Consider the following 25332-nt stretch of genomic DNA (forward strand, 5'->3'; position numbering starts at 1 on the left):
TTGCTTTTATTACAACGTAATATTCTGTTACAACTTTTGCGAACGTTTTGCACATCTCAATGTTCCTGTTAGATGAAGAAAAATGGTGGAGTCCTGATTATTTAGGGATCTCTTTTAAAGTTATTGTAAATTGGAATGGCCAATTAGTAGTTGTCTCTCACTGTAGATTTGTTGATTGTCGTAATACTGTCCCTCTCTCCTACTAAGGCCTCGGTAGGTAGGTGTGTGCCGCAGAGTACATGGTCTGCCAGAGAACCGATCCATGGCCTTTGGGTTTTGCGCGACGGAAGTGTGGTCATGACATCACGTGAGCGGTTCGCCTTCATTAGCTGAACCGCTCACGTGACACGGCCGTCGCACGACAAAATTACAAATGTTTTGTCTGCTCGAAAATCGCCCACGCCATCGCGCTTCATCCCATGGTTCATCTTGTGCTCTATGGCCGGCCTCATAGAGGAACGCCCTTTTGTTCGCGACGTCGCGCTGTGTATGGACGCGGCCTAACTCACTTGCTCCTTTCTCTGCCACAGTGGTCTGCAGAGCATTGCGAATACTATTTAAGGCTGGGGTCTCAAACTCAGTCCTCAAGGGCCACCAACAGGCCAGCTCTTATGGATATCCCTGCTTCAGCACAGGTGGCTCAAGCAGTGGCTCAGTCTTCTTTACCTATTTACCTGGTAAACTACATGTTTTGGGGTTCTGTAAGACCAGTTGTACCTATTAAACAGAACATTTGTTTTCTACTTATAATTATTTATTGATTTTGTTAAGAATTGATGGGGGGGTTGGAGGGGACAACAACCTCCTTGACGAGTACACATACAAAATATTTTGTTTACATTATCGACTAGAACCATGGAGTTGTACAAGAAAGATATACAGATTAGACAGTATGTCCTTATAACACGTTCAAATGGCAAGATGGAGATCTACTGTTTCTGCCCCTTCGTGACTGCAAGGGTTCGCCCCAGGATATGGTTGGGAGTCCTACAAGAGGATATTAGTTTGATTGAGAGGTGGACGGTCATTTGAAGGCTTTCATAAATCAGCCAGGGTTACCACTGGAATTTTGAGCACGATTCCCTGAGAAAGCCCTGTTATTTTCTCCATTTTCAGGGAGCACCATATCCTTTTTTTGTTGTTGTTATTTTTTTTTAATTGAAAAGAACATTTTTTAATATGAGGTAAGATGCACAGGTTAGGGGGACTTCCAGGAATTTCCTGGAAGCACATCCATCCAACACAAGTCAAAGGGTTAGCAGCTACATTGGTACCTATTTTTTTTTTTACGTGGTAATGGTACCTATTTTTTTTTTTAACGTGGTAAATGTTGGTGGGTTTGCAATATTACTTTATCATTTCTGCATCACAGAGTTGGGATCCCCCCCCCCCCCCTTGGCATAATGCAATGAGGATACAGTTGAAACCATTCAGTGTGGCAAATCCAGCTCAGGTTTTGCAGCAAGCTCACTGACTGGCAGATGATATCACAGGGGGGTGTGGCTGGCTGTTGATATGGAGGCGGAGGTTGAGGCTGGAAGCTGCTGTGCAGGGCTAAAGTAGAAATGGACATACAATGAACACTGGCTGTACTCTGGCTGTCGCTGCTGATGAACCTTTCAGTGGCTGCGGTGCCCCATTAAGCTGCAGCTCTAGTGAGCCTTCTAGTGCTCATAGAAGAAGCGGAGACTATGCAGCTGGTATAGGCTGGTCCCTCATACAGCAGATGTAGGGAGATGTGCAACAGGACAAAGCTGGGCTGGTTCAGCAGTGTTTTGTGTGTCAGCGGAGGAGATCCTTATGCTAAAGCTTCCATCTCTGGACTAATGCAGGACACATGCACCATGAGACTGATGTCTTTCTGCTTTCTCTTTTAGAGGAAATATCCATATTTGAATGCTGCATTTGGATAAAGAGGCTATGAGTGTGTTGTTGGGCTAGTTCCCATTCATCCCTGTTGATTACTGCACTGTGTTATGTCCTGTACTCCTCCTCACCTTGCTCATTTGATTGATGAGCTGAGGTGCTCGCTGGGATCCAGAGGATGCTGCTGAGGAGGTGGCAGATGTCTGTATGGGGTCTGAGCAGGTCATCTTCTTGTCTTTTGTTGGAGGTCCAGGCCCTTCATGCTGAGGACCAAACACCTGTCTCTGTGAGCTATGAGTTCTAAGCACCAGTCTGACTGGATCCCTTACAGGTACAACATGACATCTGCTTTTGTAACCAACACACTCTTACCTCTCGCACCTTGTACTCAATTTCCTTTCTTCTGCTCCTAAAATGTGAATGCTATTTCTCTTAACACATCAATACTAAGTGTGACATTACAATGACATTGCCAATCATTCCTAGTTGTCTCAGAGTCGCAAGCAATGTCATTTGTATCTGCTCATTTCTTATTATTTTCTTGTCGGTTCATCTTGTTAAAATAACTATTACTGGTTCTTCTTGGGATAATTAAATCTTTTGCTTAACGATGTGGCCAGTGCCATAGGATTTGATTTACAGGCATTAACACTGAATCCTATGAAAAATGTGTAATCTGTTCTGATCTAGCAATATCCCTTCTCGATCACTGATTACAGGTGTTGTCGAGTAGGTCCAGCTGCTGGATTTTCCTTGAATTATATGTAAATGTCATTGGCCGTGAAATGTTATGCATGATTGATGTGTTTTGTTCAATATTATCTATTTTAAAGCAGTTTTAAGCTCTTCATAGTAATTTGTGTCGTTAAAAGTACTGTGCGGTTTACAGTGCCTTCAATTTAACTGGATTTTCACATTTTAATTGGCAATATTACAGTGTTTTGTTTTTGTAGCTGGCACAGAATATTTTACCGGTTTCATTCATATTTATAAAAAGATTACCAGTGTGTATTGGGCGATGGCAAGATTTCTTTATGCAAATATATTATGTGATTAAAATCACAGTATCTATTTTCATGAATACAAATGTCAGCCTATAAAGTATTTATATAAACAAATGCAAGGAATCGCTGTTCAGTTTTGGAGATTATAGTCCTTTTTAACTGTACTGCTAGAATACTACTGTGCCGTTTGAAGTACTGCAGTTTCTACTTAAAGTAAAGTATGCAGAGGTACTGGTCTGCCGGTCAGTGCCAAATTAATTTTATTGGGCGTAAACATTAGGAAATGTATTTAAGGACTGAGGCACAGTTGCAATACTGAGCAGTTCCTGGCTTCAAATTGAGGTCACAAATACGATCCCATTTTATCAATTTTTAGGCACATTTACCACCAGGGGCTTCTTATCATTGTCACCGATTACAAGTCTTAATGACTCTTCTAGTATATAGTATAAATAGAAGTTGATGTCTACAGTAATTCCCTGCTTCCTGCTTATCTGACCAAAAAGAGATCCACAGCTTGAAACAGCATTACATTGCTGATGGACGTTGCTCTTTTCCCATATGAAATACAGTTCTAATCATACAAAGTATCTCTATACATCTGTGGCCATCATAGCTCCTTCTCTGAAACAAGACACCCTAAAGTCAAAATCTTTTGAGCATGGTGCTGCATGACATGTTCATTCTCTGTGCTGCTGTCCTGCTATTATCACTCACGCAGATGGGTTAGAGCAGGCCCGTTAAACTCAAAATATGTTGGGGGGGCAATTTTTATATTTGATTGCAAGATCCGGGCCGCACTGCATCATCGGCGTTGCTGCATCATCAGCATCACTACATCATCAGCGTCACTGCATCATCAACACGCGGAAGAGGAAAAATTAAATTTTTACACACTAAGCTTATGTCGATTGCAGTGACACCCATATCCACCTTCTCTCCCCGACATCCCCATCTTGTCTCTCTTCCCATCCCCTCTTTCCCACAATTCTCTCCTTTCTCTTTCCATCCCCTTTTTGTCTCTTCCCATGCTCATCTCTCTCCCCTATCCTCCTCTCTCCCCATGCTCATCTCTCTCCCCTATCCTCCTCTCCCATCCCCATCTCTCTCCCCATCCTCCTCTCCCATCCCCATCTCTCTCCCCTATCCTCCTCTCCCTCTCTCACCTCCATCTCTCTCCCATGTCCCCCTCTCCCTCTCCCATCCCCATCTCTCTCCCCTATGCTCCCCTCCCTCTCCCATCTCCATCTCTCTCCCCATCCTCCTCTCCATCCCCCATCCTCACCTCTCTCTCCCCCATCCCTCTCTCCCTCATCCTCGTCTCTCTCTCCCTCATCCTCATTCCTCTCACCCATCCTCATCCCTCTCTCATCATTCCCATCTCTCCCCCATCCTCCTCTCTCCCCCATCCCTCTCATCCCCCATTCTCCTCTCTGTCCCCATCCCCTTTTTCTCTCCCTCCCGCTTCCCATCCCCTCTTTTTCTCTCCCTTTCGCACATATCCCTTCCCTCCCCATCCTGTCTCTCTCATCCTCTCTCACTCTCATCTTTTTTTTGTCTCTCTCCCCCCAGCCCTTTTCACTTTCTCCGTCCCCCATATACTCTCTTTCTCCTCATCCCCTCCTTCTGTCTCCCTCTCTCCCCCCCCCTCCCTTCCCCCAAGCTCACCCCCCCCCCTCTCTCTGATGGGGATCGGGTGAGTGATTGGCGGGATGGGTATTGGGTAGATGATTAGTGGCATGGCGTGGCAATTGGGGGTACTTGGTCAGGTGGGCAGACGGACTCACCTGCTTGCTGCTCGCACACTGCTGGGTTCCAGCATCTGACACGGGGTCTGTCTGCACTCTGCATCATCTTGCTGAGCAGACTGCGGGCCGCATGGCGACACCTTGTGGGCCGCATGGCGACATCTTGTGGGCCGCATGGCAATACCTTGTGGGCCGCATGGCGACATCTTGTGGGCCGCATGGCAATACCTTGTGGGCCGCATGGCGACATCTTGTGGGCCGCATGGCGATACCTTGTGGGCTGCATGCCGCAAGGGGGGGGGGGGGGTCACATGTTTAACAGCCCTGGGTTGTGGAGCAATAGGTGGCTATTGCAGATTCAACAACGAACACTGCTCCAATAATGTTTATGGGCCTGTTGGAAAACATCTTTATCTTGTTAACATCATTTTTTTAATACCTGATCTGTACCTATCTAGCAGGCACTGTACATGTTTGTTGGGGTCCTGTACTTATTGAAGAATAGCTGTACCCATTGGACCATTTCTTACCCACGTGAAAGAGTAGGGGAAAGCTGTACTGCCAATCCTCAACACATATTAGTCCGGTTCTATAGTGCGTGTGCGCGCGCGGCAGTATTTGTTGGCTGAGGTTAGTCAGCCATTCTATAATGGTGCCGCGCGCGAGCATGGCAGGGAGAGAGTGGAACCGGCCGACAGGGGGGGAAGATGAGTAAAAGAATGAATTTGCGCCGCTACCAGCGCTAAAAATGTAAGTGTGTGTGTGTGTGTGTGTGTACAATGTTATTAAAAAAATTATTAAAGGATTAATTTATTTATTTGAAAACGTATTTAAACACACACACACACACACACACACACACACACACACACACACACACACACACACACACACACACACACACTACACACACACAGTACCTCACTCGCGCACAGTATACACACAAAACGTGTGCGGCCCGTTTAGCTGGAACTCAGAGCCTGCAGCTGGCAGCAGAATACCAACGTAATATTTAATGTGAAAAGAAAAGTAGATCTGATAACATTTATCACAGGAATTTTATCACCTCTCCTATTGTGTGTGTGTGTGTGTGTGTGTGTGTGTGTGTGTGTGTGTGTGTGTGTGTGTGTGTGTGTGTGTGTGTGTGTGTGTGTGTGTGTGTGTGTAAATTCAAGTCTATACAAGCAAATAAATGTCACATAAAAGTTATGTTAAAACGCCTTCAAAAGAGGTTTTTAACTACTTGGAAGCTCCTGTATTCCGGATTGACTGAGGAATGTGAAAGTAGCTATTTTCCGGAGCCGTACACTGGAGAGTGTGAGTACATGCAGTACTGCTGAGTAGTCTATGATGTTTTGGTGTTACAAATATAGAACTACAGTAACTGCTTATGGAAAAGAGCAGGTTACTTCAAACAAAGAGGGGGGTGGATGTAAAAGGAACAGTGCGCCTGTGACTTGGGTTAACACCTTGTGCACCTGAGGGGCTGCAGGCCCCTCGATGCAGACAAGAGGTTAATTAACTCTTCGTTAATCTCCCTTGTCTGGGCCTTAGGTTCCAGATCTGGTCAGGTTGCACGGATATCACAACAGCATAAAATGTGCTGGAACCTAAAACTTTGCTGCGACCTGTCAAATCTACGTGTAATTGTGCGTCAGCCTTTCAGAGCCACGGAGCCATCTGACATGTGAAGGAGGCCTTTATGTTTCTGTCTCACAGCAGGGACATTGTGAGCGCTGCCTGTCGGCTGTGCAGATCTGCCATGGCGAGCTCAAATCGCCATGGCAGCACGGCTGCTGCAGCTCCTGCCATTGGCTCCTGGTTGCTACGCTACCAAGGCTCCTTGTCACCTAGTTTGCAGAGTGTTTGCGTCGAATTACCAAGCACCCATCGTTCTGTGTGTGATACAGTCGTTTGTGATCACTCGTTCTGCATCTTAAAGGTGCATTACTTGCCGTCCTGAAAATCGACATACTGCACTGGACAGAACGCATGCAAAGTGTTTCTATGTGTCTTGAATAAGCCATAAAGGGCCATATATACAGATCTCTGCTGGAAGGCTATGTTTGCTAACGGGTGCTACGTTTTAGCATGCCCTAACTGCCTCTCAAATAAGTGGGAGCTAAAATGTACTAGAGCTTAGCACCCTTTTGTGAATATGAGCCTCAGCGTGTCCGTTTCAGCCTCTTGTCTGCTGCATTAGACAGGTCATACTGCCAAGCTTCTGTTAAGGTTCAGGGCAAACAAACCACTAGATCAGGAGTGGCCAACTCAAGTCCTCAAGGGTCACCAACAGGTCAGGTTTTAAGGCTATCCCTGCTTCAGCACAGGTGGCTTGATCAGTGGCTCAGTCAACGACTGACCTGTGCTGAAGCAGGGATAGCCTTAAAACCTGGCCTGTTGGTGGCCCTTGAGGACTGGAGTTGGCCGCTCCTGTACTTAAATGATTGTGTTTTCATCCTTTTGGGCTTGTTGGATTTAGTTTTGGTGTTTGTAGCCGACTACGGGGCCTATGCACTAAAGTTTCATTTAAAAAATCGCCGGCCCATTTAAATCACCGTTTTTATTAGCGTTGCTATCACGGTATTCAGAAAGCCTTCGTTACCTGTCATAGCAAAATTCACAAAACGGGTGATAAGCCGGTGATCTGATGAACGACCCTCTGAAAAGGCCTTACCCGGCGAGTTGTATCTGCTGCAGAGAGAGCTGTTCTGAGAGAGCCGTCTCTCCCTGTGCAAATATCGCCCAAAATTTATGTGTATACGTTTTTATTTTGTTAATAGTTTAGATGAGCAGGGGGTCTCCTGAGCTGAACCGCATTGGTTTCAGTCTCGGGGATCCCCTACTTCCCGAGATACAGGCCCCGTTATGGGGTGCCGGTATCTCCTATGCATTTTATTCCCATGGTCACGTGACGCAGACATTTAAATTCATAGGAGATACCGGCCCCCCATAACGGGACCTGTATCTCGGGAAGAAGGGGGTCCCTGAGGCTATCCGCTATGGTAATGAAGTTTACTGTAAATGCATTTTTATTGCACAGGATTCATGCCAGGGGTCTCTGGTGCTAATATTAATGGATATCAGCGCCAGAGATTCCCGGCATCAATCCTATGCAGGAAAATGCATTTTTTTCTAAGTCCCATCTCGCCGCTTCTCTGCTGGCTTCCAACACCTTCACGCCAACTTTTTCTGGCGTGAAGATTGTGTGATAAAATCACCATTCTTGAGTGGTGCTAGGCGTTCATAGCCTAATCACTGCTACTAGCATTGCGCAAGTTTATGAACATGCCGAAAAGTGGCGATAAGTGGCTTATCACCGCTGCCTCAGTGATTTATTTTTTTTATGAGCAATTTTATTGGGGCGATTCAGTCTTTTATCACCCACTTATCACCGCTTACTGAATAGCAGTAGGCATTTTGGGCGATAAGTGCTCGATAAGTGGCTTATGAACGCTTACTGCATAGGCCCCTAAGAATCAGACATTATATCATCACTGTGTGGGTATGAAAGGGATTTTTATACTCTGCCACACGAGGTATGTTAAAAACAGAGAACACTCATGAGTGCTTCTAACGTCTTCCAGTCTCCAAAATATTACATGCTTCCAAACATTACATTCTGTTCTTCTTAGGACACGGAAGCCCAAATACATTGCTTGGTGTCTCCAAAAACGACAACTGCTAAGTGCTCAGAAGCCTGCAGAGAGCCCAGTACTGTGAGGAAAAATTCTTACATTGGTTATTCACTGTGGGCAAGGCCACTGGAGACCGTCAATCCACATAATCAGCGTTTTTAGTATGCAAACAGATTTTTGGCCTCTTAGCTCAGTTTTCTCTATGGAGATGTCTTTAGTGGTTAGAATTGAATGTAGATATTAAGTATTATACAGGGCAGCAGGCTTAATTTCAGGGTGGTATAAAAACCCCTCCCCTCCTTTTGGCTCTTAACTAGTGCAGTGTTTTTTTTTACGTACTGTATGCTAAAAACGAAATGAATGATCAACCAAATAATTAGGGGCAGTTAAATGTATCGGTTGAATCACTGCATTTCTAACATAACCACTAAAGACACTCAAATGCTGCAAGTATTGGCTGCATCTCTTAGGCTGTGATTATACCTAAAATTGCCCGGCGGCGTTGTGTGGCGGAAAAACAAAGCGCATAAATCCAATGTAACCAAACATACCTATCGCGACGGCTGCGTAGCGCCGAACTGCAGGGCGGCAGACTGTAGAGGCGACACAGGAATTTGTTCTTGGCAGGCGACGGCCGCGTCACGTGATCGGTTCAGCCAATGAAGGCGAACCGCTCACGGTCACGCCTCTGCCACGGCCTCCCTGTCTCCTCCGGCTGCCTCCTGCCTACAGTTCAACTTGCCACTTTGCCGGATCGCAGCGGTGACGTCACCACATCGTGCTGCCGCCCAGCAGCTCCTGTATAATCGTAGCTTTAGCCCTGTCTTCAGGATGTGTTCTTTCTCACATCGGTAACACTAACATTTAAGCATGACTTTTCACCTTGCCCATGTTTGTGAGCAGGAATATGCACAGCTAGGTGGGTAGAATACTAGACACAAGAACAGCATGATATGAGGTTCATGGCCAAGTGGAAACATCACTTAGCAGCTGAGCCTGGCTGAAATGCCAGTGTCAGCTTCTTGTCAACTTGCTCGAGTCTCCCTGTCCTATCGTTTGTAAGCTCTGAAGGATAGTGTCTGACAACACAGATATACAACAAAAACAAAGGAGCACAGCCCTAAAAGGAAAACAAAATGTATGAGGAACGGTGTAGGGCCAAACAAGTTTCAAAGCGCTTTAAATGGGGACCTGTAAGGAGATGCTATGCTATGGTATGCAGAGGGTTTCTTACACACAACCTAATACACAAAAGTGGCCACAACCTGAAAACTCCATATACTGTACTTTTTACATGGATCAACCCAGAGAAGTAGGATTTTTGGGATGTGGATTAAAAATATGTATTTTTAATGGAAAAGGTCTGACCTTAATTACTTGGTCTCCACTGAAGTCTGAGACCACTAACGTTAAAATAAGTGAGACTGACTCCCATTGAGTGAGACTGACTCCCATTGAGTGAGACTGACTCCCATTGAGTGAGACTGACTCCCATTGAGTGAGACTGGCTCCCATTGAGTGAGACTCACTGAAAATGAATAATCCTTCACAGGTCTAAGGACCTTATTCTATATTGTTTGAAATGGCCATTCAGGCTGTTTTAGGTCAAAAATCCTATTGACCTCAATGGGGATTTACGACCCAAATGGCCGCTTAGAACAATATAGAATAAAGCCTCACATTTATGGAGTATGCAGGTGAAACGGAAGAAAATTTAAGGCCTGTTTAAAGGTAATATGTATTGGATGTCTCTAGCATCGAATGTGCTTTTAATATCGTCCTGTTATGAAATTCCCTGTGGATTTATTAGCACGGCTGATAGAAAGGCCGTGCGTAATGAATGTGGATACAGCGTGAATAGTCTGCGTTTATAGCCTGTTGGGATTTTATTACTCTAAATGGTAGCAGTTAATGGCTCATTTAATGTCATAAGTCTGTGCAGTCTTCTAAATTAAATAGGCATTGTATAACCCAATCCAGTATTGCAGAGGCGCAAATACCCAATACCCACCTTGCAGCAATAGCTGGCTATACAGAATAATGTAGGTAGTCACAATAAGAAGGAAGGTAATACTTGCTGTATGTGCTTCTTCTAATTTCAAAACATAAAAAATGAAATAAATATTATATGGGGACTATTTTTTATGTTCCTGGATTAAATGTTTTAACGTCTAATCTCATGGTACACGAGGGTTTTGCAGCACATTATAAGTATCAGTTACAATTTGTATACCACAATGCCAATCGACTAAGGCCGTGTCCATAGATGGACAGGCCGTGCTGAGGCGTGCGGACGCTCCGCGCTGAGCCCCTGCATCCTCAATGAGGATGCCTTGAGAGGGGGCTCACGCGAGCTTCCGCAGGCGTGCGGAGGAGTTGGAGGTTTCAGCCGAGCGCCAAGCTGTTTTTCAGCGCGCTGTCGGCTGAAACCCTCCAATGAGAGTGGGGCTGCGTCAACGTCACGGCGCCGTGACGTCGACGTCAGTGCGTCGCAGGCGATTGGCCCAGCGACGTCACTGCCCCGCCTCCCTACAGTCTCCCCCCACCTCCGATCGCGGACGCTGGCTCGCCTGTATGGGCATGAAATCGCCCAGCTTCTGCAGGCGAGCCACAGCGTCCGCTCGCCTCAGCACGGCTCCCCCCCTCTATGGCCCGGGCCTAAGGCAGGGGTGCTCAACTCCAGTCCTCAAGCTCCCCCAACAGGTCAGGTTTTTAGGATATCCCCGCTTCAGCACAGGTGGCACAGTCAGAGGCTCAGTCTGAGGCTCAGTCGAAGACTGAAGCACAGTCTGAGCCACCTGTGCTGAAGCAGGGATATCCTGAAAACCTGACCTTTTGGGGTGTGCTTGAGGACCTGATTTGAGCACCCCTCAGTTAGGGTATACAGCAGTCTCTACAAAAATTACATTTTCTTTTTTTCTTTTTTTAATATTTGCAAATTCGTCGGCGTTCCAAAAGTCGCCACCAGTTTCTTTTTATCTGATTTGAATATTTGAAGATTAGTGAACGGATAATATTTAAAAAGGCGCAGCAATATGGAAAATCGTTTTAAAGTTGGAGAATATTTGGGGGGGGGGGGGAAATCGACCCCCCCCCAAAAAAAAGTTTCAAATAAGTGAACATTTTCAATTTTTTTTTTCCAAAATGTAAAAAATATCCAAGTATGTTCAATTTTGACATATTCTCTCCTCTCTACTAAGGTACAATATTGCCTTAATGTAATCACTTTTGCCAAACCATTTTAGGAGCAATAGAAAGAGTTAGAGAATAATTTACATAACACTCACATTATAATAAGATGTATTAGGTTCTGCTTCTTTTTTTCTTTTTCTTGCTACTTCCATCCTATTGTTAGGATCTAAAGGAAAGATGTGACTTAGGCTGCGGTCCCAGTAATGTCTGTGACACGCACGCCCGGCGGGGGGGGGGGGGCGGCGCGTGTCACAGCGCTAACCGCGATCTGCGGTCTGTGACGAGAGGAGAATCTTGCGACGGGAGGGGGCGTGGTCGGGGATTTGCGGGGGCGTGGCCATTACGTCACGCGGCTGGTTCGCCCTCATTGGGTGAACCGCCGGTGGGGGCGTGGCCACGCCTCCGTCGCTAGGAGTAAACTCAATTTTATTGAGTTGTGAAAAACCCTGCCGCACGGCGCGGCTGCACCTTCTGCGTCACGGTGCGTAGTGGGCCCAGCCCCATTGAGGGGCGGTGCTTGCACGCACAGCGCACGCCGCGCCGTGCGCACAGGCTGTACTGGGACCGCAGCCTAAGAAAATTGAATTACATGTATCAAACTTAAAAAAATATATAAGAATATTTAGCAATATGCAAACTGCATGGTAGATACAATAGATTTGTTCAAAAAAAGGTTGGACATATTTTTAGAAAGGAAAGGTATACAGGGATATACCAAATAAGTATACATGGGAACGATGTTGATCCAGGGAATAATCTGGTTGCCAATATTGGAGTCAGGAAGGAATTTATTTGTCCCCTTATGAGATATTATTGGATGATATGACACTGGGGTTTTTTGGGTTTGCCTTCCTTTTCAACATCATCTACTATGTAACTATGTAACTATGTAACTATATAGCCCGAAAGGGTTCCCTGCAATTTTCTGATCATTTGAAAATTGTATCAAATACAGAAAAATGTACAATGCATCTGATCACAGAGCTGCTATTAGAGAGGGTCGGGGTTCCTCAGCATTTCACTTAGGGTTCCTTAACCAAAAAAAAGGTTGGAAACCACTGGGATAACATGTGCTTTATGCATTGCTTTATTAATCTTTGTAAGTAAGAGAATGGGTTTTACCAGAGGTTCTCAACGCCAGTCCTCAAAACCCCCCAGTAAGAATGATCCACCTATATACTGAAGCTGGGATAGTCTCAAAATATAACCTTGGAAGGGGGTGGGGAGGCTCAAGGACTGGCGTTGAGAACCACTGGGTTACATAAAGTATTTTTTTGCTACAGACTGGTTACTTTATCGCCTATGCCTAAGGCTAAGGCCCCGGTATCTCCGCTGCAACGCGCGCCCGCGAGATTGGCGGCGCGTGCAGCCGATTCCCTGGTCTGCAGTTTACTGCAGGAAGAGAGACCGGGGGGGGGGGGGGCGTGGCGGGGGAGTGAAGGGGGCGCGGCCATGACGTCACCCGGCAGGTTCACCCTCATTGGCTGAACCGCCGGGGGGCGTGCCGTATCGCTCGACGCGAGTCCTGCTCTCAATTCTATTAAGAGCAGGAGCAGCTCTCGCCCCAGCGCTGCGGCCCCCCCTCGCAGCGGGCCCGGCGCCATTGAGGGGAGGGCTCTCGGCCGTGCAGCGTCCGCCAGAGCGGACGCTGTAGTAGGCAGCGGGGTCAAGGCCTAAGGAGGTAACAAAGTAGAGCAGGGAGAGCACTGACTGTTAATTCACCTATGCACAGCGTTGTATTGTAATAATATTATTTAGTATCTTTTTACATTGCAACTGTGGCTCATTTAAACATTTTATATAGATATGGGCAAGGTATCCAACCTTGGTCAATCCATTGTTGTCACCTTCCTTAGTTCTATTCTTATTATCAGAGTAGCTTGATGAAGTTGAAAAAACGCTCAGGTTTCCTTTGGAAGAAATAATGGATGTATACCAACACGTGGATAATGGCTTGCCAACTTTTTTAATGTGTGATTTATGATCATTATTAATATCAGTCTTTATGTATTTGTGAAGTAGACATACAAATCACCATATTTCTTGTGCGAAGAATCCCATTATTTAATAGGAGCATTTTGAGGCTTCATTGTAACTCAGTGGTTTTAAACTTTTTTTTTTGGATAAGGAACCTTAAAAATCATATTGTGAAATTCCAGGGTACCCGAACCCTCTCAATAGCGCGTCTGAGATCAGATGCATTGTAAGGAACCCCAACCCTCTCTAATAGCGCGTCTGAGATCAGATGCATTGTAAGGAACCCCAACCCTCTCAATAGCGCGTCTGAGATCAGATGCATTGTAAGGAACCCCAACCCTCTCTAATAGCGCGTCTGAGATCAGATGCATTGTAAGGAACCCCAACCCTCTCTAATAGCGCGTCTGAGATCAGATGCATTGTTAGGACCCCCAACCCTCTCTAATAGCGCGTCTGAGATCAGGTGCATTGTAAATTTTTCTGTATTTGGTACAATTTTCAAGTGATCTGAAAATTGCAGGGAACCGTTTAGGGATGCCCGGGGAACCCAAGGGTTCCTAGGAACCCCTGTTGAATAACACTGTTGTAACCCTTTAATGCTTTGCCATACGGTTGACTGCACATTGACGGTGAAATTGTTAAAGAAGCAAGGCTAAGATCCTGTAAATCAAGATTATGGGGGTTCATTTATACGCGCTAATCATTCCTGCTGTCCATTGTAGCATATTAAAACATTTGGTTTTGGTTTGAGACTAGTTCAGGATCTAAAAATAAAATGTTGGGTTACATTGTTTCTACAAATCAATAGATGCATAATGTATTACAGTTTTATAGATTTAGGATGGCTAATAGACTGTATTGATTTTGCTGTAATATCACTTGTCAAACAATATGTTGGAATAAATGTCAAATTTACACACGATAACTCATAAACTTAAATTATTTTACTTAGATTGTAAGCTCTTCGGGGCAGGGACTCCTTTCCCTAATGTTTACTTGTATGTCTGTAGCCCTTATTCTCATTGTGGCCTGCAGTCATCAAGCTCCGGAATAAGCCAAAAATGCGGTATTGTAGACAAAAAAAGTGTTTTTTTTTATGGTGCAAGTCATTAACGTTGAAAGGAAATGTGATTTAAAGTGCGCAGCTAATAAAACTTCACAGTGATAAGACACAAATAGTGACTTAAATCAACCAGGAGTGCATAACCATATGCCCAATATAGGGAAACAATTAGTATATGATAAATACAAAACCGTTACAGGTGAATAGATAAGCGTCTGCTGCCGTATCAAATAGAGTGGCTCACACCCTTTGCACCACGGAAACGAAAACACAAGAGAACAGCGCAAAAACGCACATGGTGATGTACATAAAAATAAGTTTTAGCAAATTAAAACGTAAGTAATCTGCGTACATCAGATAAGAAGGGTAAAAGCATTGACTGTGATAAACACAGAGGTTGCCAGTACCTACCTGCTGACTGGTAACTTCTGCGTTTATCACAGTCAATGCTTTTACCCTTCTTATCTGATGTACACAGATTACTTACGTTTTAATTTGATAAAACTTATTTTTATGTACTTCACCATGTGCGTTTTTGCGCTGTTTTCTTGTGTTTTCATTAACATTGTAAGCCTACCACTAAAAATAACGCATTTTTGAGAACAGTGATATCAAAGGGTTAAAATGACCGGATTCCTGATATTAACTACAGAAAAGGGTGGAGACCAGGGGCGGCCAACTTCAGTCCTCAAGGGCCGCCAACAGGTCAGGTTTTCAGGATATCCCTGCTTCAGCACAGGTGGCCCAATCAGTGGCGCAGTCATAATGACTGCGCCACTGATTGAGCCACCTGTGCTGAAGAAGGTTTTAAGGGATTTCCTTAAAACCTGTCCTGTTGGTGGCCCTTGAGGACTGGAGGTGGCCACTCCTGATGTAGACGTTTGAGCCATCAAAGAGTGACCGGCGCTAAGTGATTTATTGACTTAAATACCGCACATCTTCATCACCTTCTTCATGGTGGCGTTAGCAGTGCGTTACAGCCTAAATATACCCCCACTTATCTTACTCTGTCTAATGCTGACGGAAATGGAGGAGCTCATGCTGGTGGAGTGGGAGCAGAGAAGCGAGAGACAGCTTGAGGAAGACAGGGACGGAGGGGAGAGAGGAGGGTAAGAGAGGCCGAGAGGAAATTCCTCCTGTCCAATGTCTCCCCCCCTCCTGTCCACTGTCTCCCCCCCCCTCCTGTCCACTGCCCCCCCACCCTCCTGGCCACTGTCCCCCCCCTCCACTGTTCCCCCCTCCTGTCCACTGTCCCCCCCCCTCCTCCTGTCCACTGTCCCCCCCCCCTTTCCCCCCCTCTCCCCCCCCCTTTCCTAGCGGGAAATTTAACTCACGGGCAACGCCGGGTCTCTCAGCTAGTAATAAATAAATGTTTCTGGACATGCTAAACCTTTGTACCCTTTATGGATCTTGCCCTTTAATTAATTAATTTGGCCCTTAGTGTGTGTTAGTTCCATGTTTATTAACCTGTAAAAGAGTAATCCAAGCTGTTTCTTTTTTCCTTTTTATTCTTTTTAATATACATGATTGAAGCAGGGGGTCTCCAGAGCTGAACCCCATTAATTTCAGCTCAGGGGACACCCTGTTTCCAGAGTAAAACAAATGACTTGGATTGCCTCTTTAACATACTTTCTCTTATAAATAGGAAAAATATGTCATGTGTTTGCTATGCATTTGTTTAATAAAGAAAGAGCATGACATGAGTTCCCTTGTTTATTAGGAGGTTGAGTGCACCTCTTTCTTAGAAATACTTTTTGTTTTTCCGTGCTATGCATTTGGACACCTCTTTAGATATCGTAACCACATTTTGCATGACAGTTTCTGAAATCAATTTTTGTCTGTTTAGATAAAATTGGAGGCCATTTTGAATCAAGATGGCGGACTGAACCTTTAAAAACTGCACTGATTTTAACCAAATTCGGCAGGATTGATATATATACAGTATGGCCGGCCCCATAGAGCTGCTGCATTTTGCCCGCGCCGTCGGGCACACTGTAATCGCGGCCTAACACCTTCCTGCAAAGCTGCAACAAGAACTAACAAAGTTAGCACAACAAATACAAATCACAAGAATAACAATATAAACAGGGAGGGAGGATGGGACTTGTCACAGGTCTGGATTCAAAGAGGAATGCAAATCCTCCTTCCAGCACTGATCTAACATAGCCGCGTCCTTACTCCTCCCTTCCCCCCTAGACCCCAACTTGCAACAAGGAGCTCCCCCCAGCACTCGTCAGGCAGACATGTGGCACTTTGCCTAGGAGTTCTGCGCCTTGCTTTACACTTCCTCTCACTACTCCCACAACGCTTCCTCTTGCCACCACTCCACTCGCCACTTCTCACTCCACTCATTCTCTCCTCTTCCATCTCTAACAATCACACGCTCTCAATTAAACACACCAAGTATACAACACTATCACACAACTATGGCAACTTAACAGTATTAAAATACACTAATATTACACAAGCACTCACACTCACAAATAGGATTGCCAGGTGGTTTCTCCAAAAATACTGGGCACAATGGTGAAAGGTATGACGGGCTGGAGAAACACACACACACCACTCCGCTCCATGCTGTTTCCTCCTCTCCTTGGCCCCACCCCCAGGCTCCTGACACCTCCTCCTGAAGCTGCCCAGCCCCCTAGCAACAGTCCTGCCCTCTCCCTGCTCTGAGAAATCCTGCGGCCCCCAAGCCGGTCAGGTCACTACGTCCAAAGAGGTCATACCGGACACGTACATGTCCAGCATTACCTCTCGTTTTTTACTGGACAGACTGTCCAAATACAGGACTGTCCGGTTCATTACTGGACACCTGGCAACCCAACAACTACAAATAGCGCAAGACAACCCACTCAGAATCCTCAAAACTCGCAACAACTCTCAACAAACCTCCAACTCCTTATGGCATATGTGTTTTCTCTCTCTCTCCCATCAACACTGCCAGCTTGTTTACTTTTAACTCCGATTTATATAGCTTCCCCGCATGCTAATATCACGTGCGTTACCGAGGCTCGCTACATTACCGCGATTTTTGCGGAAGTGTTCTGTATCCCAAAATAATTCTCTCATTTTTAAAGAAATGTGTTATCGTTTGCGCGTTTTTTTAAAAACTTTTGAAATGTTCATGACTTCTCCCTTAATTATGTGATAATAATTATGGTTTTTTTTTTCTTTCTACGAACTGAGATGTTAACTCGGTTTTAAAAGAGTATGATGACTCCAAGCCTGTGTCTTCTAGTATTTAGTCATGTGTAATACTGCCGTAAAGCACAAAGTACATGGATGGGGCTATACAAATAAAGATATATATATATATAGCCATACATTTTATAGAGAGATTTGTTTTCCTGCATTATATTAAGAATCTGAAGCCACCATGAAAATACTTTGGAGATTCCATTTTAAATGTCAAATTACTGTTTCAAAATCCAGCAGGAATATTTAATGAACTAGATGATTAATTATATCTCTTAATGGAAAAATACATAGATTAAAGCAGTTTTAAAGAAATGCACTTTAGTTATTTCTTTTAAGATAGCAGTGATGGTTAGCTGACTTTATAAAGCATTTATTCATGCAGTTCTTTGATAAATGCTTCTCTCTATCCCTCTGATCCAATTGCCATTGTAGAAGCAGTTAAAATAATCACAGGGGTACAGTATGTCTTTGACAATTTGTAATAATATGTATCCCTTCAGTAATTCAGCGATAGTCTTGCAGCTAACTCTGCAGTGGAAATCTTCCAATTTACTTTATTATTATTCCCATTATCCCTGAGTTTTATACTCTTCCCAAGATACATAAGAGATTGCCACTATCGGACGTCCAGGAGGATTATCCAGAGTCTAAGGCCTCGGGCATGGTCAGCGCTTAGGCGCTGACCCGTGCTGAGGCGCGCTGCTGCTCGGCAGTGAGCCCCTGCAGCCACAATGAGAGCAGCTTTAGCAGGGGCTCGCGCACGCTTCCGCAAGCGTGCGTCTTAAGAAAATTTTAGTTTCTGTGCTCGCCGGAGCGCAGGGCCGGTCACGTGAGCGGTTTGCCCAATGAGGGCGAAACCAGCTCTGTGACGTCACAGGCCCCCCCCCCCCCCGACACTGCCCTGGATGGCGCGCGGTTTAAGGCCAGGGAAAGCACCCGCTTTCCCTCAGCTTCAGCGCGCCTCCGCACGGCTAAATTCACTATGGACTCAGCCTAACTCGGTTTTTGAACCTATTGCACAACTGACAGCTGATTGTCTCTTGGTCACACTGGATGTCAACAGCCTCTACACACCATCGCACACCTGGATGGATTGGGGGCTGTTGAGACTGAGCCACTGATTGAGCCACCTGTGCTGAAGCCAGGATATCCTTAACACCTGACCTTTTGGGTCTTGAGGACTGGAGTTAAGCCCCCCTGATATAACCCATCATCATTTTGCATACAATTGCTCATAGATACTCAGCCAATAGATTGCAGCAACAATTTCATCCATCGTTGGCTTCCAATTGGCTCCCGTGATGCGGGCCTTTAAAACACCATGAAGTATACATCTGCACCTTAAGTAAGTATCTTTGGAGACAAGGGGTCCTCATCGCTAAAATGAACGCGGTTCCGCTCCGGGGACTCTCTGCTTCCCAAAAAGGGGCTCAAGGAGGGTCAGGGACTGCTGCTGCTGCATTAAGTTGGTGTGAAATGTTAAAGTTTTTTATGTCAGTAAGCCTACTGGTCCTCACAATTCTGTATACAGAATTAGCCAGTTTCTGTGGGGGAATTGTTTTTATTTTATTTATAAAAACAACTTTACCACGAGTTGTTATTTACTCTAGCACTGGAGAAATTAAAAGCCCATATCTACTAAGTGATGATATTCCATAAAACACCGTTCAGTGCAGGGAGTCTGCAGTCCATTAAAGTGCTATAAAGGTGTCTCCCAGCAGCAGAAGCCGTCTTCTAGAATAGCGCTGCTTGGTAAATATGGCATTAAATGTTTTCCTTAATCTACGTTCTCTTTGTAGCTGGGAATTCATCTTGAGTCACTGTTTACATGAATTTGGGATGCTGTCAGATTAAATTCACACTGTAGATAAACGCTTGCTAAATACTTTTTTAATTTTTGCCATCGTGGAAGAAGCAGCAGGTGTTAAAATGTCCTTTCTCTTGTCAACTAGGAAACTCCTTTTAATTCTGGTCCCAAATTGATTTTGTGTAGATTATCGTAGTTTATCGTCTCCTCAAGGAGGAGGCTGGAAAGAAAAGTGAGCACGAAATATTTGGAGATTGCCGGCATTCGCTGTGTAAACAATCTGGTGTCATTATCGGTGAGACCGTAGGATATTTATACAGCTGATTCTAGTAGGATGTGGATTAAGATGTGCCATTGTAAGCATATTACCTGCCACACCTCCAATGGGATCATCTTAAACTCCTTATAAATACTTCTTCCAAGCTACTGTACCTCTCTATATTATTAATTAGTGCAATCTGAGTTGATAATCAGTACATTTATTTACTCGCACAAAAAACTTCCCCTTGCTGTGCTGTTGGATCTTCATTAAGTGGAAACTCCAGTCACCAAAGACATCCTTTATAACTTCATAGTAACCATGGGTCAAGAATTTCTAGAAGGACCCAAATTCCCTTTCTCCCTGGACTTTGGGACACCAGTGTGCAGAGAGCCAGTGCAACGATTGCCGTGTAAGCCTGGGTAGTTTTGGCTAGCTAAGCATTGCCAACATGTTAATCACACGATACAACAGAGGTGGCCAACTCCAGTCCTCAAGGGCCACCAACAGGCCAGGTATTAGGGATACCCCTGCTACAGCACAGCTGGCTCAGTCATTTTGACAGAGCCACTGATTGAGCCACCTGTGCTGAAGCAGGGGTATTCCTAATACCTGGCCTGTTGGTGGCCCTTGAGGACTGGCATTGGCCACTCCTGTGCTAGAAGAAGCACTTCTAAGAACAGAAAGCTTGTGTTTTAGACATTAGTATATTGAAGGGTGCAAGTAAGTAATACTATTAGAAGAAAAATTTCTTAGGACAGAAGTTTACAACCCTCTCCCTGGGGAAGTCAGGCTATTTATGTGAGGATTAGCAAACAGTACTCAACGTAGAGCAAATCTTGTATGCTATAACAGTATAGAGCAAATTTGTGAAATAATAATTTTAGTAGCCCTTTTAAGTGCTTATTCTATAAGCTCTGAAGCTGCCGATCGTACCTTGAGTGGCTGAAAACATTTACTCAAGTCAATAGTACAGGCATACCCCACATTAACGTACGCAATGGGACCGGAGCATGCATGTAAAGCGAAAATGTACTTAAAGTGAAGCACTACCTTTTTCCCACTTATCGATGCATGTACTGTACTACAATCGTCATATACGTGCATAACTGATGTAAATAACGCATTTGTAACAGGCTCTATAGTCTCCCCGCTTGCGCACAGCTTTGGCACAGGTAGGGAGCCAGTATTGCTGTTCAGGACGTGCTGACAGGCGCATGCGCGAGCTGCCGTTTGCCTATTGGGCGACATGTACTTACTCGCGAGTGTACTTAAAGTGAGTGTCCTTAAACCGGGGTATGCCTGTACTGTTCATCTAATAGTGGTGCAATTGAATGCTGTGAAGCTTACAGAATAAGCCCTTAGTGATTGAGAGGAGTGCAAAACATGCCCCTTTAGCACTGAAGAGCTAATGATCGGGAAATAAGCATTGTGTCTAGAGCAGGGGTAGCCAACTCCAGTCCTCAAAAGCTACCAACAGATCAGGTTCTCAGGATATCCCTGGTGGCTCACCCTGTGCTGAAGCAGGGATATCCTGAAAACATTGGGGAGGGAGGTGTCTTGAGGACTGGAGTTGGCTACCCCTGGTCCGCAGTATATAGAATTGAATGTGCCCTGACTTTTCCGGCATAGCATGGTGCAGTCTGCAGATCTCGCACCGAGTGGATGAAGAACATGAAACTATTTGCAAGCTTGATGAAGTGTTTCAGGAGCATTATATATTTCAGGAAAATCACTCGGGGGTATTTACTAACATGCAACAGCGATTTCCATGTTGAAAAGCCATTTACTTGAATCGTTATGAGCATGTGAGGACCTTAGGGAATAGACTATATCTCTCTCTATTCTTTTTTTATTTTCATAACTGACTGGAAACCATATAAAACATGTTTAATGGCCCAGGCACAACCATCAAAACTGGTACTTAAAGGAGCAATCCATAAAAGCCATGTGTTTTTTGCGAATGTTTTTTTTGTTTTTGCATCCGGTTGAAGCAGGGGGTCTTTGGAGCTAAACCCCATTCATTTCTGCTCCGGGGACCCCCTGCTTCCCAAGATAGACATTCAAGGAGGGTGCCGGTATCTCTGCAAAGTTTAAGCCCCCCCCCGGTCACGAAGGCCAATAGTAAGCCTCATGGAGGATGTCCCGCAGGGCGTGGGCGCTTTGAAACTCCACCATTACATGAACCCTGATAGCCAAGCGGAGCGGCTACCAGCACCCCCTATGGAGGTCTGTATCTCTGGAAGCAGGGGGTGCCCAGAGCTGAAATTAACGGGGTTCAGCTCCAGAGACATCCTACTTTAATCCCATGTTCAAAAATAAAAGAACTTGCCCGAATGGATTGTCTCTTTAAATAGGGTGACCAGTCGTCCCGGTTTAGCCGGGACAGTACCGTTTTTTCATGTGCTGTCCCGGTTTTCAATTGATTCTCAAAATGTCCCCGTTTTTACTTGGGGTCCCGGCTTTTGGGGCTGCGAGGAGCGGAGGATGCAGGGAGCGGAGGATGCTGGCTGCCCTCCCAAGCGGGCGTGGGGGGGGAGGGTTTGGGGAGAAAGCAGGAGAATGCCGACTGTGATTGTTGTAGAATGCCGGGAGGGGGGCGGAGTTTTGACGAGGTGCTGCAAGCCGGGCCTTTCCCTCAGCACTGCCCCCCTCCCTTCTCTCCTCCAGTAATGCCGGGTCCTCCCCTTCCTTAGGCTCCGCCCCTCTGTCCCTCCCTTTAGGCTCAGCAGGCCTGCCAGTCTCTCATCTGCACTGGCTACCTATGCTGCTCCAGCAGCCCATCCACGGGCCCCAGGTAACCCACATGCCCCCTTATACCCCCCTCCCAGGCACTTTACCCACGGCAAGGGGGGAGAGGCCTTATTTTTGTGTGTGTTTGCAGAGGTTGGGCGGATTGTGTGTGTGTGTCACTGTGTGTGTGTGTGTCACTGTGTGTGTGGGTGGGTGTCACTGTGTGTGTGTGTCACTCTGTGTGTGTGTGTGTCACTGTGTGTGTGTGTGTGTGTGTGTGTCACTCTGTCTGTGTGTGTGTGTGTAACTGTCTGTCTGTGTGTGTGTGCCACTGTCTGTCTGTCTGTGTGTGTCACTGTCTGTGTGTGTGTGTGTGTGTGTCACTGTGTGTGTGTCACTGTGTCAGTGTGTGTGTCAGTGTGTGTGTGTCACTGTCTGTCTGTGTGTCACTGTCTGTCTGTGTGTGTCTGTGTTACTGTCTGTCTGTGTGTGTGTCACTGTCTGTGTGTGTGTGTCACTGTCACTGTGTTTGTGTGTCACTGTCTGTGTGTGTGTGTCACTGTGTCTGTGTCACTGTCTCTGTGTGTGTGTCACTGTCACTGTGTTTATGTGTCACTGTCTGTGTGTCTGTGTGTGGCTGTATCCTCCCCTCCAAATTCCATCAACATGGCTGCGCGACGTCACATAATGCACATTGCCATAACAACGAGACACTCCATGACGTCACGCGGCATCCAGTTGACATGACAACGGGACGTATTATGGCGCCGAGGCATCACGTGATGCCACATTGTCATGGCAACATGTCACCGCCTGACGCCAGTGTCTCGTTGTCATGGCAACGGGGTGCGTCACGTGATGTAATCTGTTTTATAAATAATTTTTTAATGTGTCCCGGTTTTTCATTTTGAAAATCTGGTCACCCTATCTTTAAATGATGATAACAGGCATATCAGTCTTCAATTGGTGAATATTTGTTTCCGGCTGTGACATCTTTCAATAGGCCAAAAAAAGCCTAGTTCTTTAAAGATCTATATAGTTCCGAGCTTTCAGAACCTCAGAGATCTCGGCGTGTGCTTGATATGCACCAAGAAAAGAACGGTGGCGTTTTCAAAATGTAAATGACTTACTGTATATAGATTATTTACATCTATGGATAACTCTCTACACTTCTAAAAAACAAATATATATATATATATATAATCAGTATTAATGGATCTGATACTGTAAATGAGGAATATTACTTTCAACTATGCATTTTTTTAATTCAAATTTAATTAACAGTGGGTTAGAATCACATTAGAACCCATTTAAAAGCATATGCCGGTGATTAAAGGACAAAGTACACAATGTAGATTAATAAAATATGTTTGCATTTTTCCATCTACTAGTTTCAGGCTGTTCCTTTGTGTTCTTTTGCAAGATCTTTCATTTTAGATGATCTTTGCACAACATTGTTAATTACAGCTTAAGAGAACGGGAGTGACAGCAAAATGGTTTAAAAGTGCTCTCTTTGTTTTTATTCAGGTAAACAAAGCTAATTAAATAATGACATATTGACTGTAACCGATAAATTAGCTGTCATTGGAGGAAAACGTGATCATTTCACCTGCAAAGGGCTTCATACCTTTTTGGGCATATATTTAAAAGCTCTGTTCGCAATTATCTGGTTCACACACAACTCATAGTCCCTTTACTAATTAAACTAATACAGCTCAACCCCCTTATAACGCTGTGCTTGGGGTCCAAAGAATCACATTGCGTTATAAGCGGATCGCGTTAGAAATAATGTACAATTGTATGCATTGTGCAATAAAGTATTTAAGACGCCAATAATCGTGTTGTAAAGTATTCATAAATACGAAAATTGGGAGCCACGCTGTCATCGCGTTATAAGCGGATTCGCTTTGTAACGGATCGCGCTATAACGGGATTGAGCTGTATATGTACAATGTTTTATCAACTTTACTGTACTGATGTATTGCAATCCCACAAAATATTACATACGTTAAGTAAAGCTGGTGGCAATTAGAAATCTGAATATTACATTCATTTGCGCTAGATTAATCGACTATGTTAGATTACTGATATAAAGAACTGAATCAATAAAAGCAGTGTGTTGAAGAAACATCTATGTAGCTGGAAATATTCAGATGTCCGTGTCTTAACAGGATCAGGGGTTCAAAAGCAAAAAGACACAGATGACTTTGGAGCTTCCAAATTTAACAGCAGAATGTGCAATCAATATGGCGGACTTGTCAGGCAGCCAAGGCAGAGGCCGCGCACTGTACACTGAAGGCATGCTGCAATTGTTTGAAAGGGGTCAATAAATGCTGTAGTCTTTTAAACGAGCTATGAGGCATTATACAACGCAATCAAGACAAATTGAGACGCAATCAGGCCGGGGTGAAACTGCTGCCCTTTATTATGCAAATACAGGTGGCGATCTTGATGAGCAAACTGGACACACTTTCTAGCGTCTCTATGAATACATCAGTTCTCTGGAGTGTCTGTGTATCAAAGAACAGAGCACTGAAGGAGTAGTTTATTAGTACGAGCCTTTGAAGCAGGTGAACCCGGTTTAAATCTGTCAGCTTTCCTTATGATCTTTGGCAAGTCATTGATCTCCCTGTGTCTCAGAATTAGATTGTAAGCTCTTTGGAGCAGGGACTCTATGTGAAACCTTTGGACCCACCAATTTGTATTAGATGCAAGGAAATGGCAACATTTTTGTTCATCAAGACGCATTTATTAGGATTTTATTAAATACATTTGTTGGTTGCACCCAGGACGGCGCTGCTGTCGCTGTTTCATAAGTATTTTTTATTATGAAGGTAAAGCTGT

General features: G+C 44.9%; 1 protein-coding gene across 6 annotated transcripts in view; it reads left to right on the forward strand.

The window, feature by feature from the left end:
* The window catches only part of TUB (TUB bipartite transcription factor), a 290155-nt gene that overhangs the window by 173424 nt on the left and 91399 nt on the right, over positions 1-25332 (forward strand). Inside the window, exon 1 of one of the 6 annotated variants that reach the window (XM_075567024.1) lies at positions 1495-2197. The exons of the other annotated variants lie outside the window; for them this stretch is intronic. Within the exon in view, the coding sequence (XP_075423139.1) occupies positions 2160-2197 (38 nt within the window). The 5' untranslated portion in view covers positions 1495-2159. Of the gene's footprint in view, positions 1-1494; positions 2198-25332 lie in introns of those variants that run through there. 6 annotated transcript variants of the gene reach the window in all.

Source organism: Ascaphus truei, chromosome 12 (assembly GCF_040206685.1).
Source record: "Ascaphus truei isolate aAscTru1 chromosome 12, aAscTru1.hap1, whole genome shotgun sequence".
NCBI classification, from domain to species: domain Eukaryota; kingdom Metazoa; phylum Chordata; class Amphibia; order Anura; family Ascaphidae; genus Ascaphus; species Ascaphus truei.